This window comes from Apteryx mantelli, chromosome 5 (genome assembly GCF_036417845.1).
Source record: "Apteryx mantelli isolate bAptMan1 chromosome 5, bAptMan1.hap1, whole genome shotgun sequence".
NCBI lineage: Eukaryota > Metazoa > Chordata > Aves > Apterygiformes > Apterygidae > Apteryx > Apteryx mantelli.
The window spans coordinates 60,731,490-60,745,136 of record NC_089982.1 but is presented as its reverse complement, the minus strand read 5'-3'; the positions used below and the strand labels follow the sequence as shown (position 1 = coordinate 60,745,136).

The 13,647-nt window shown below is 40.5% G+C and overlaps 1 protein-coding gene across 1 annotated transcript in view; it reads left to right on the top strand.

The window, feature by feature from the left end:
- Window positions 1–9,070, top strand: part of LIMCH1 (LIM and calponin homology domains 1) — a 190,098-nt gene extending 181,028 nt beyond the window's left edge. The window contains exons 31-35 of the mRNA XM_067298104.1: window positions 501–624; window positions 1,998–2,084; window positions 4,602–4,710; window positions 5,677–5,779; window positions 8,344–9,070. Coding sequence (XP_067154205.1) covers window positions 501–624; window positions 1,998–2,084; window positions 4,602–4,710; window positions 5,677–5,779; window positions 8,344–8,369 — 449 coding nt within the window. The 3' untranslated portion in view covers window positions 8,370–9,070. The remainder of the gene's footprint in view (window positions 1–500; window positions 625–1,997; window positions 2,085–4,601; window positions 4,711–5,676; window positions 5,780–8,343) is intronic.
- The last annotated feature ends 4,577 nt before the right edge of the window (window positions 9,071–13,647 follow it).

Genomic DNA, 13,647 nt, shown 5'->3' with positions numbered 1-13,647 from the left:
CCCCAGGCACCACAGGAAGTTTATCTCTTTGATGCTTATTCCTTACTACAGAAATACTTTGTTTCCTCAACGGCTACTCAAGGATAGCTGTTTGGCTCTCCTTTCCCCTCCTCCGGAAACTGAGACCCAGCAGCAGTGCAGGTGATGTAAATGTGAAGGTAATACAGTAGGAGTTTCTCCCACAGAGGCCTTCTGGAGCAGCAGAGTCTGTCTCTGACTTTGTGTGGGTTTTCTGAGAACTTCTCTTTGAGTACCAGCGCTTTCAAATGGGTGCAGGTTATCTGAGGGGAGGGTTGGGCATGTGCAAATACAGCACTATGTGTAACTGATAGCTCCTGATGTCCTTCATGTCTCATGTGAGTCAAGAAGATTGTCTTGGCCTAGTTCTGACTTTCACATCTCATGTCTCCTGTATGGTGCACCCACAGGTACGCTGATTTATAAATATTCACAGAGGCATTTTGCCATAAGTGTTGAAGTCAGCCCACCTCTCATTTCAGACCTCTCGTGGAACCAGCAGCTGCTAACCAAACAGTCCCCGCAGCATGCAGATGATGTGAGGCAGAGAACGTCCCCGGGTCAGAGCGTGGGTCCTCAGTCTAACTCCGCAGGGGAAAAGAGGAGGTGAGAATGCAGAAAAAAGATTATTGCAAAGTTTGAGAGGTCCTGCTAACTCTGTTCTCCCTTTTATTGCTGCTCAGTGTGCTAAGTTAAATTTTATTGGCGCATACCTGAGTAATCATGCAGTGAGCAGATATTTTTAATTCCTGGCTTTCCCACCAAGCCTGCTAAATTTTATGCACTTCATTTTTCATTACTGATTACCCAGTAACTAATTTCATTAGGAAGCACACCCCTTGCTTGTCGGCATCTCTCTTTTTTTCTTCAGCTCTTTAAACACTCATCTATGTAACCATTTATGTACTTTGTTTTAACTGCCTAAAACAAACATTTATAGCTAGTAAGCAGATAAATATCAAACTGGGAATGTCAGGTAAAATCTGCCTCATTGAAGTTAGTATCTAAGAACTTAGTTCCCCAGCTTCTAAACCCACACTAGCGTTGCATTCCAGTTCTTTAAGGATTATAACATTTAAAAGAAAATACATAGAAACTAGTATTTTCTTTCTGCTATAGATTTTGATGATCCTCCTTCTTCTTTGCCTTGTGTTTTTGGTAATCATTGCCAAAGGGCAATGCCAGTTCTTTTAGTAAACAAGGGAGGGATTTGCCTAATATTTGCACAAAGCATATCTATGTAATGAGAAAGGAACATCTGCTTTCATTAACATATATATGAACAGTCTCCTGCAAAATATGTGCTACTCTGTGAGGCTTGTATCCAGTCAAAACTAATGTAGATTGAATTCTGGTTACCTGCTCCTCGTAACAAACTACTTACGTATGTTTGAGAAAGTTGTTATGTGATCTGTAAACAGCTATAAGCAGTGAGAGGTTGAATCAATCCTGTGATTTCTGATGACAAAAAACATAACATGTTTTTTCTCACTGAATTCTTCCAAAGCATAATGTATGCAACTAGGAATAAGCCACTCTTCTGTGTTGATAGCTTTGTTTTTACTCAGTTAAGGGTACGCACTCTCAATCAGCTACCCCGCATCTGCTCTACCTGTGTGTTTCTGTGCACGTTCCCTTGGCAGAGTACAAGTGTTGTGCCTTGGCTTAACCCTCCTTCATCACGATGTGAGACAAACTGTACTCATAGGTGGGTAGGAGTCTGCTCGGGGATGATTACCTTGTGAGTTATCTTTGTTAAGCAATACTAAGCAAATCAGGACTCTGAACCAAAATATGTGTGTCTGTTTTTCATTCTATCAAAATAGCAGTGAACAGCTAATTAATACTTTGTTTTGGTGTTAAATGAGATCTTTAGAGCTGGAAATCCTGAAACCCATCAGCCAGAATTTCTCAATACAAAATCTCTGGTTTTATTTGTTCTTTAGCTATTGCAATTCTTTTTCTCTCCTGTATTTTAGGGCAGGCTGTCACGAGAATTTCCGATCTGGGCCATCATCTCCCTGCTCTCCTGCTGCTCCAAGTCACTCACCCAACAGGTACAAAAGGTCAATAAGGAATTTTGCAGACTGAATACATCTTTCAGTCGCTGGTGAACTGCTGCAGTGTAAATCACATTAGTATTATGTGGGTGCACTATTAATACTTCTAAATGTTGCAATTTACAACCATCCACACATAAAACATATAGCTCCCTCTCCCATACTTCCTGCCTACTTCAGCAGTGAGTACTATTATGCTATAAAATAACACAGTTCAGAAAGCAGCTGCAGAGCTCTGCTTGATCATTGAAATCTCACTGGGGTAATACAAGCTCCAGTCAAATTAAGCAGTTAAGCATGAGCTTAGAGCACTTAAGCCAAAGGATGTTGTCTTTGTAGTTCGATGTGAATAGTCACACGCTCACGAGTAAGATATGTTCTGCTGGCTTTGGAGCTGCCACCCTGGCACAGACTGTAGAAAACTGTTTGTTTGAAATGCATACACACTGTAGGACTTTCCTACTGCAAAGTTTAATTGCATAGCAATTGCACCTATTTGTGTGCTAAACATACAGTATATCCTACATAGAACTAGAAAAGATGTCAAGTGGGTTCTTGACTGCAAATTTCTCTAATCTCCCCCTCATACAACGTCAATTAGGATTCATTATGATTTCAAAATTTCTCAGTTGTGTTTGGATATTTGAACTTTTATTCAGCTTTTAGATAAAATAATCAAAGTCTAACATTTAAGACTGGCTCTGAAAGTTCTCATGGGACTGACATTTCAACAGTTACTGATTTAAAAAGAATTAATTTCCAAAATTCCTAAAGACCTGAAACAGATTTTGCTTTTCTGCTGTTTTTTTAAATTTTCCTACATTTGTGCTAATCTCTTAGAGATTTGATTCTCTCAGGCACTGGGCTGTGCAGATTTCAATGAGATGCATGTTCCAGCTCTAAATATTAACTGTAGCCTGGTGGAATCACCAGTAATTTTAACATGCAGATATATTAACATTGGTTAATTTATTAAATAGAGTAATATCGTACAACACAGAAACCATAGCAAGATTTTATTCTATTTAAATAACATTTTTCTTCAGGTTTGATAGCAAAGCCCTCTTTCCAATGCTATTTGCATTGACATGAAACTACTGGCAATTTTTTTGTGGACATTTTCTTCTATTTTTGCTAATTGTAGATTCAGTTTTGGTAGAGTTGCAGATCATTTCTTGCTACATGTAGCTAGGCTTGATAGCTACTTCATATTGTTTAGCAGCTATATCCTGATCTGAGTCCCTTTTCCAAGATCTTTTGCTGAAATAGATCTTAGGTTTGGAAATAGTAGGTAGGATATAGTTCATTCCCCCAGTTAAGCATAGGAAAACTTCTCTTTTGTGTTCCCAGAACACTTTATTATTTGATTCAGTGCTTTAACTTGTTCTTATATGCTGATAGTGGGGAAGACGTGAAGAAAAAGTGGGACTCGAGAATAATTCAAAGAGGGATAGGAACAGAAGGCTTGTGGTTGTGGGAGAGAAGAAGAAACCAGGGAGGTTACTCTAAGAGGAATAACAAGAATGGAGCAACAAGAAAAGACAAGACAAGATCTGACTGTGCTGTCGGTGTATGTGATGCAATAGAAAATGATGGTCTCAGAAGTGACAAAGTGATATTAGATTAGAGCAAAGACAGTTTTCTGGCTGTGATGAGTCTTTGTGCTGCTTCTGCCTGAGAGGAATAGTGAGAATGTCCTTAAGTGTCTCTCCTGGTTTCACCCCTGTCTGACAAAACATGGATGCTACGTATTGACTAGGGATCCCTTTTGGTCTCAGGGTGCTCTACTAGACAAACACCAGATCTGGCAGGCAGGCAGAGAGGTGAGGAGAAGGGGATAGCACATAATACATACAAGTGTACACCTGCACTGCCATTAAAAACAGAGTATAAAAAAGAGTACCTGCTGACCTGACCCCTAACCCAGCTGTCTTCAAACAGCTGATTTATTAGAAGTGTCAAGACAGAACTGAATCTTAAGGAGAGAGTTGAAGTATTTTTGCACTGCAGATAGAGCTCTGATTTCAGTTTTACTGTAGCTAGTTGGAGTATGAGCAGGCATGAGGCTGCAGCAACATAGACTAAAACTAGCTAGTGTCTAATGCCTGCTCTGTGCCACTGCAGTTATGCTGCTACCATTAACTTAGGCAACAAGCTTGTTTGGGTTTGAGAGCTGCATTCTCGCCTTCTGCCTTGCAGTAAGCAAACGTATTTGCAAACAAATTGAAAAAAAATCCAGGCCAAGAATCTGGTATTCCTGTGCCTCAGTCATCCATGATTGGAGAAAGAGATTGTTAAATTCTTCATTTAAAGCCCTGTGTTTCAAGCACTCAGCAAGAGGTGTTCTGTGCTGGTCACTTGGTTCGTGTGAATATTCATGGGGTATGGGTAATCCCCAGGGCCAGTTCCCTGCCCTCCAACTCTCCTTCCTCCCAGCATATCCCTCTCCATAATCCTGTGTAAACATTTGACTGCGCTTTAGCCTAAGCTGCCATTCTGTTTTCTTAATGCTTTGTCTCCTAGATCTGTCAGCGGAAAAAAGCTTTGTTCTACCTGTGGGCTTCCTCTTGGAAAAGGAGCTGCCATGATTATTGAAACGCTTGGTCTGTACTTCCATATTCAGTGCTTCAGGGTAAGTCTCTTCCTGTGGCCACTGAGGAAAAATCTCAAGTCATAGCACAGTGTGAGCGGAGAGTACGTGGTGGTCTCTCTCATGAAATGAATAAGGAGAGGAGCAAGTGGCTGGCATGTTTGCTATGTATGTTTGTTTGCAGAGAATTGAAAATAATACCGCTAATGTGTTATTTTTTTATCAGCCATGTTAGCTGGACTAAAATCTGTGACTTAGCAAGCAAAGTCAGCTTCCTAACTTACAGAGATCCGAGGCACAGTATAATTTCCCAGTGGTACTTATAGTTTTCCAAATATAAAATTAGTTACCTTTATGATTTTCTCAAAATCCTGGTCAGTCCCAAACCACCTTCCCCATTTTTGATCTGACCCATGGTCCAACTTCGAAAGCTTTCGCTAAGTAATGTCTTCCAAAAAATTTTTATCTGATCATGTATTCTGAAAACGTTCTCGGTATTTTTGATGTCTTCAAATGTGTGTCTTTTTACTTTCACTGGAGCTACAAACACAAATATTTCATGACTGTTTTTGAGTGTCTCAGTCAGGAAATGACAAAATATGGTGTTTTCTACTGAATTCAGAAAGTGCCCATTTTCATTAACTCTGGACTAATTAGATATTCCCGTAGCCATTTTCATTTTTGGACATTTACTCAAACTAAACCACTGGCCTTTTTAAGCTTTGTCCAGCACGAATGGGCTGGCTCCAGAATGCAATGTCGAAATCAGATATCCCTTAAAATCAGTAGATTTCACTTCTGTGTAAGTGGAGACCACTGAAATCCAGTCCTAAATACTATTTAAAAACCTTTCATTAACTTGCAGTGTGCCACAGGAGCATGGGTTGAGTTGTTTGTTTGTTTTTTTTCTTGCCATTCGAATATACTGAAACAAGTCAAAATCTTGGGAGGGTTGTGACAGATATTAGGGCATGCTCTCTCTCACTTTCTCTGTTCTTCAACTGACAGTGTGGCATTTGCAAGGGACAGCTGGGAGATGCAGCAAGTGGGACAGATGTCAGGATTAGAAATGGTCTTTTGAATTGCAATGATTGTTACATCCGATCCAGAAGTAAGTATCAAATCCTGTCCTAAAGAAGCTGTGTATTTTGTTCTGATTTCACAGTGAACTCTAATACTGTTGTCATGATTTTAACAGCTGGGTTTTTTTTTTCCTCCTGGAAGAAATATGTTCTCCCTTATGCCCAAAAGGCTTTGCCACTGTTCCCCTTCCCGTGCCATTTCAATCATCCTCTCATCCCAAAAAGGACTTCCAGGCCCATTAAACCATGCCCAAAGGATCACTGCTCTGCAGTATTAGGCATAAGCATAGTGCCTGTGCATAAGTGCAGATGTCAGCACTGTGCGCTGATATTGCATGTTCTGGAGACTGGGATCTGTCCCCTCGCATGAGGCAGTGTAGGTACCACTACTAGGCCAAGAGTCTGGGCCTTCTTTGGAGAAGTTCCTATCTTTTATGCCTCCAGGCCTCAATTTGCGGAGAAGAACAAGGAAATTATCAGCAACGTTTTGTAACTCAATATAATGAATCCCTGCGGTGGGATCCCTAGGCATGTTCTAAAGCAGTTTGCTACAAGTTTTGAAGGAGGAGCCAGAAAAAATCTTGATACCTTTTTCTACCTTAGAGTAAGTCAGTTAAAAGGCCTCTCTGGTCCTGGATTTCCGTGACTGAGACCAGTGTGCCAGAGCATTTCAACTTCACCCTGATGTCACTAGTGTAATGAGATGGGCAGTGCACATGCTGTCTTTCTACTTTGTGAAAAAGGGGAAGAAGGCTCAGAAAAAAGCATTGAAATTATAGTCTTCCTGTAATATGTTCAGTATATTCACTGCCCACAGTTGCACTGATAAATCAGGATATAGAGATCTTTTCACTTACTGTTTTCTTTTCCCTCCCTCAAAATCAACAACTGTAGAAATCCAGTAGCTGGAAAGCTGATTCATGTTTGCCAATAGAAAAATAGTTTTTTTTCTCTGGTATTTCATGACAAAGATATTTTCCTATCAGTGGAGCTAGAGGGTGCTGTTGGATAACCATTTGTTTATCTGGTGAATTCTTTTATTTCTGCTTAGAAATGTTAGCAAATTTTTATTACTATTTATTTAACTTCAACACATTTAGAAACAGCTTTCTCTCAGCAGGCTCAGAACTACAAACCTTTCTCTTGTGGCTGAAGGGAGGAAGATGATAAAATTCCTGTTTTCCCTCTCTTCTTAATCGTTTTTGCTGAAATGAGTTGGTGTCTCTTTATGTCAGATGAAGGCTCCATTAAATGGGATATTTATCAGCCTATATGCTGATAAATCATCCCCTCCATCATCATTTCTACAGCAGTGGTGCTGGAAAATGCAGTACGGAGCTGCGTGTTACAACATATTGCTGTGAGGTTTTGCCTTTGTGGGTACGTAGCACAACAGAAACCAGGCCCATGGCTTGCAAACACAGGTGCTGTGGAAATGTACAATTCCTGAATAATATTAATGGCAAAGGGTTTATCTTTTGCCACTTCTCCTGAAAAATCTCAAAATACGGATCAGCTGAGTTTAAGTTACAGCAGCTCTTGTTGACAGTTTTCAAAAGACTGATTTTGATGTTACAAAACTGCAAATATGGTTAGTTGCATGCAAGGGGATTGCTTGTTTTTAACAAAAGTTTGATGGACTCCACATCTGAAATGAAGAACAAACTGGTGCAATGTTAATGTTTCCCCTTCAGTTCTGGAAGGCCTGATGCTAAGTATAAAATCAGTTGTTTTATTCCACAGCTCTTTCCTGCCTGCCCACTCCTTTGTCTACATCTTAAAACCTTCGCAGCACTGCAGGCAATCGACATTCTTCACTGAAGCCAGAGTTAATCAGTATTGTTCTGAGATGCTTGTGGACATCTTGGAGAAATATTTGGCTGCTAAAAGCTTATTTGAAACTGTGGATGAATTTTTTTTGTAACAAATTATTTCAGAAGCCTTAAGAGAAAGAGTGTTAAAGATTATGTAGTGGTCCAGGGCATATTTGTGTTATTTAAATAGAAGAGTATGGGAGTTTATTGATAGGTTATCTCTCTACATGAAAAGCTCACTATGATAATTATTGAAATTAACTCAGTATTCAATGTCAAACGCGGGAATAGTTACAGATGTGCTAGGGTTAAAGTCAAAGGCAAGCAGTAAATTCATGAGATACTCTGTATGGCCAAATAACATCAGGGTTCTGTATTATCACATAACAAAATACAGGCACAGCTAAAGATGACTCATCAGTCATTTGCTTTACTGTTTTTCCACTGCAGAGCCTGTAAGTAAATATACCCACAAGTACTTTGTGAGTAAATGAAATAAAAGTGAATGCGTTGACTGCAGTCAGCAGTGCAAGGAAAATCATTTGTCCAGATGGCATGAAAAACATTTTCACTAGAGTTATGCTGAATCCTTGTTGCAGTTAGTGCCCCAGCTTCGCAGGAGGAAGACAGAAGGAGGGTACAAATGATATATAGTTTCAGATGCGGTTTCTTGAATTATAGAGATCGTATGAGGAAAATCTTACCTACTCCATTGTTTCAGGAGAAATGTTTGTTAAAATCTGTCATGTAATGGCTTGTTTTTGTTTTGTTTTATCCAGCTGCTGGGCAGCCAACTACATTGTGACATGACTTTCAGTCCTAATGACTTGCAAGAAGGAACTCTCTTCTCACGTGTCTCGGCTGCCTCCAGACAATCACTTGTAACAGCTTGAATCCACAGATGTCATAGCTCTCATCTCATTTTGAAAAGCTCATATGAAAACACTACATCTGCTCCTTTAAAACGCAATATGTTTTTTCCCCCTTTCTTAAGGAATTTGCAAAATATGTATGACAGTATTTGGTAAAGTGTAGCCTAAGTACTATAAAAAAAATTCCCACCTTTTCAGGTATGTTTATGATATCCAGTCTGTTACTTTGTTCTTTTAAAAGTAATAAGAAAATAAAGATGCAATAAACTTGTTTTGTTTTAATATTTCTAAGAATTAAAATTTTAAGTTTACAGAGCCTTTATAGAATATGCCAAGTTGAGATGAGAAGTAATTTTAAGATAGTATCTAATCAGTGCATTTGAAAAACTAAACACCACAGCACATGACTTCTCTGTTATAACTGAAGCTATAACTTTTTTTTTATACAGAGACTAGTTTGATAATACATCCTGTAATTCTGAAACATTTTGTGTTTATATTACCTTCAGTGGAGGGTAGGAGTTATACAAATAAATTATTGCACCTTTAGTGATAGGATTTTTTGTTTGTGTACCTCATGTAATGTTCATGACTATAGCTTAATATTCTGTCAAATAAAGATTTCTTCATTAAACCTAAAGACTCTATACCATTAGCGACTGCGAAATTCCCATTAGGAGCAATCCTTCATGATAAAATCAGTATCCTGTGTTGCTGTTAGATTTGATGAAAGGGTGATGTGGGGGAGAGGAGCTTGAATGGGCAGATACGACTGAAATGTGAATCTACAAGCTGCAGTTCGATGGTATGGTGAACTTTTTCTATTGGTTTGTAACTTTCCCATAGATGGTCCAAGTTATTCTGAGATCTGCTCATTCACTTGCGAGTGTTATGTTTAATTGAAATCACATGAGAAGAAATGCGTGTGGTGAGGATCCCCTCCCAAGTCCTCACTCGGTTCCGTGGTGAATTAGGGCGGCCAAGTGATGGCCGTGAACGTGTCCCTCCATGTGTCCACCCCCAAAGGTCAGCAAAAACTGGGAGGGTGGAAGGCAGGCAGGGAGGAGGCCGATAGTGACAGGCAAAAAAGCTTAACTTGCCTGTGTTTGGGGCAGTTTTCCTTTGCGCTTTTTGCTTAGGTATGTTGCTGCTCGCTGGAACAGCAGGCAGAGCTGTGTCAGCTAGGAGCTCACTGTAACCTAGAATAGCTGGAATACACAGACAAGTTGAGGTGATATATTACAGTTGTAAAATATCTCATTTTGGCAGTTCAAAATGCAACTTAAAATGGAGAAAAGAAAACAACTTATTCTGCCTTAAAAACCATGATGAAACTAAACTAACAGATTTCTTGGTTTATGTATGTGCACATCCATTGTCTGTTGATGTGTCAGTAAGTGGAAATGACCTGGTTATTGGGGAAGCAATAATTTTGAGCTGTTATATAGCTAGCAACTATTTATTTAAGTGTTAGACAGTTGCTTGCATATGAGTTGCATACCCATGCAAAACTGCTCATCATCGAAAACACCTGCACAATGTTATCATTTGAGGGCATTGTGACTGTCTGCTGGAAGTTACATGTTTCTTCCTTAAAATTGTGCCTTAGAAAATGCAAAGCTGTTGCACACAGTCAGTGATGACTCATGGATGCAATAAATCCAAAAAGTTAAAGTCCTTCATGGGACTTCACCTGGGGAGTATTTTTTAAAAAAAGCAAAAATCAGAAAAATGTTTTGAAAATAAGACAGTGAAGTGCAATATTTTGATTAACCATTTGCATGATTTACTGTTAAAGGTTTTTGATAACCAGGATGTTTACAGTTTGCATGTGGTCATCATAACATTTTCCTGCAAATAATGCACAACATGGAAATTCAAAAGGATTTTATAAACTACTTTGTACATCTGTATAATTCCATGTGCTGCATTAAGGATGTGTGAATATATTATGTCTGGGCCTAATTTTCAAACAAGACCTCCTTTAATGCATGCTTGTATGTCTATTTGGTATGAGTCACTAACACTGATTCACACATGTGATGTAGTTTAGATGTGCAAATCAGTCACAAGTGTATAAAAAGGTTGGTTGTCACAGACAGATCTGCTTCTCATTAACTTAGTGGTAGATGCCCAAAGATGTCAGAGGAAGCATGACTGGAACCAAAAGCATGAGCAAGGGATGGGGTGGGGGGTGTGCAGCCTTGCAGACGCTGCTCGGGCTCTGAAGCTGCTTGGAAATTTATCCCGCGGTCTAGCAATTAGATTCATATATGCATGTTGTAGTGAAGTTAATTGTATGTAAAGCAAAATGAAGCAGCATTCTCAGACCACAATTCCCCCCTCCCAAACACCAGCACAGAATAATTTTCAAGTTTGCTAAATTGTACTTGCCAACTACTTTGTCAATGTTGATTTATTTTTCATTTGGAGTCCTATATGGCAAATTCATTTGGGCTAAGACCTTTTTTTTCCCCCTTTGTTTTCAGTTTAACACATAAATATGATACATTTCTTATCAGGAACTTTGCAGCACAGAAAAAAAACGCTTTATTACATTTGAACTACAATGTAAATGTATTTGTTGCAAAAGTGATTTATTGTTGCTAAGCAAGTACAATATATGTAATGGTTTTTAGATGTTTCAGAATTTACTTAGCCTCTTAATACTTCAGAGAACCTCAATAAGCATCATAACCTTTCTGTATTTCACTACCCCACTTCCATGGTGCATTTTTTCCTTACTCTTGCTATGTAGTGTTATGATGCAGTTCGTCTGTGGTTTTCAGTGAATGTCCTAAAGGTTGGTGAACTGACAGGGGACCATCCTTATATGCATGTCCATTCAAGGATGAGGATTGCTGTCCTAACTGGAGCTAATGTTGAATACCGATTATGCTAATCTTTCCTTTATTTTATTTATTCTAAAATGCCTCTGGAAATTAGGAAGACTTGTCTAAAATGCAACAGCTTTTATAGTAAATGTACGTTTATAAATAAAAACGTTGATTACATTTGGTGAAGTGTTGATTTTGCTTCTTGTAACTAACTTCTCTTTTTGCATGTGATATGTCAGCAAAATTGGATTGCAGGCTGGGTACATCCCAATGGGAAAAGTTTCTGCTTGGGGTGGACTGGGCTGAGCTGTAGTCCACAAAGTTTAGCATGTGAAATGAGACAATATGAGAGCCGTACATGAGATGGGACAATACCTTGCAGATCACTACCGTAAGCTGAGATGAGCAGGGACCCGAGTGCGTGTGCGTGCCTGTTGTGGTGAGGGACGAGCAGCGCTGGCCGGCCAGGATCTTGGCAGCTCTGAGTCGCATCCAAAGTCCTCAGAAGATTTTCCACTGGTGTCAGCAGACTGTGATTCAAACTTCAGTTCAACAAAGTGCTTTGTGTTGGAAAGGTAAACATGTGCTTGGTTAATCCCATGCCTGGGTGGCAAAGATCTTTGAGTTTGTGCTTGGTTATGCATGTGCTGAAGTGCCTCCCTAAATCTTGAGTCCTCAAGAGTGTGTGGCTTCACCCCTAACCAGCAAAAGGTTCACGCAACATTTTAAACTAAGAATTGGCCCTTCCTTTCAATCAAGTGTTCAATGGATGGCTGTCTTGGTTTTGAGCCAGATATGCATCTCAGCTGTTGGTGAGTCATGGGGAAGTACTGACAATTTAATCTTTTTAAAGTAGTTTCTTATCCTGGTGCCTGGATCACAGCTGCCTTAATGGAAATGGTAGTGGCATCACATTATTTTTCCATGTATGTCTCTGGGTAGAGGGCCAGCGTTGCTCTGGTGTAAGAGGTGAGCAAGGGTTTCCATCGCTGCAGAGCCGCGCCGTGCCTGTCGGAGGAGCTCGCTGCCACTGGAGGCTGCTGTGAGGCTGGAAGTGGCGGCAGCCAGGCAGATGTTTCTGATTCAGCCGCTCTGCACCAAAGTTGCTGGGCAGCCAGACAGGCAGGTGACCTGTACGGGCCAGGAAAACGGTGGAAATCCTGATTTTCTTTCTTTTCCCCTGGTGTGTGTGATCTGGCAGCTCTAACTTTACCAGCACCATTTGTGATGCTAAAATGACATCAGTGGGGGCTGTACTCCACCTGGGCTGATTTAATGCCAAAGTGATCCAGCAAACCTTACAAAAGGGGAGTCACAGTACTTGCTCACCTTGCCAGCACCTCGAGGGCTGTGGAGGGGCCCTGGGGGAGCACCCTGCCACGGCTGGGCGAGGGCAGGTGGACGATGGCCCACAGAGCAGCCGAGGGCATACAGCAGAGCTCTGTCCTTCCTCCCACCCTCTCTGGGCACGATGCAAAGGGATAAATGGTAACGCAGAGCCCCCGGGATAGGCAGGTCTGCTGGAGAGGAAACCTGAGGCCAGCTAATTCACTAGCTTTTTCTTCTCCTTTAGTGCTTTGGTGCAGAGATTACCTGTGAACCCAGTCAGGCCCTGGTATCTACTAGAAGCTCTAGGCACAGGTAATAAACAGTGGTAGTAATAAATATTAGTAGCTTGCTCATCTCGTGAGTATCAACCCTCATCCACACAACTGTCCTTGGTGACAGTTAAAAGCAAAGTGCTACCACTTTGTTTAGAAAATTAGCCTTCGGGTATGGTTCTCGCTGCCCAGCTGAGCAAGGAAAGGTTTGTTCTCGTACGGACGCAGGTATCCCTTCCTGATAGCGGGAGGCTGGTTAAGTAATTAATAAACTTTGAGGAGAGGGGACTCAGCCCGCTTCCCTCAGAGGCAGGCTTGTGTCTGCTCTCCTGGAGAAGGTTAGGTAGGTGGAGAACAAGACAACAAAATGCTCCATTTCAGAGACACGTCTGCAGGGACAATCAGGAGGGGAGTCTGGACACTGGACCTGATCAGGTGACCACCACTTGGCTGGGGAAAAAAGAAAAGATGCCAGAAAAAACACATCTCTTGTAAAGCCAAACAGGACTCCTATATACCTCTAAAAGCCTCCGGTAGGAAAGTAATTTCATCTGAATTTCCTGATAAGGGGAAATGACTAAACTGGAACCCACTCAAGTTTTACAAGTAATAAGGGTCCAAAACAAAGATTGAAAGTATAATGTTTTCCTTAACTGGGCTGTGGCTCTCCTCTCAGAATAGGGTGGGGTTTGTATTTTGTGGGGTTTGTTGTTGTTGTTTTCTTTTTTTTGGTTGGTTTTCTAAAATCCAGTGTGAGCTACAAATATAAGAGG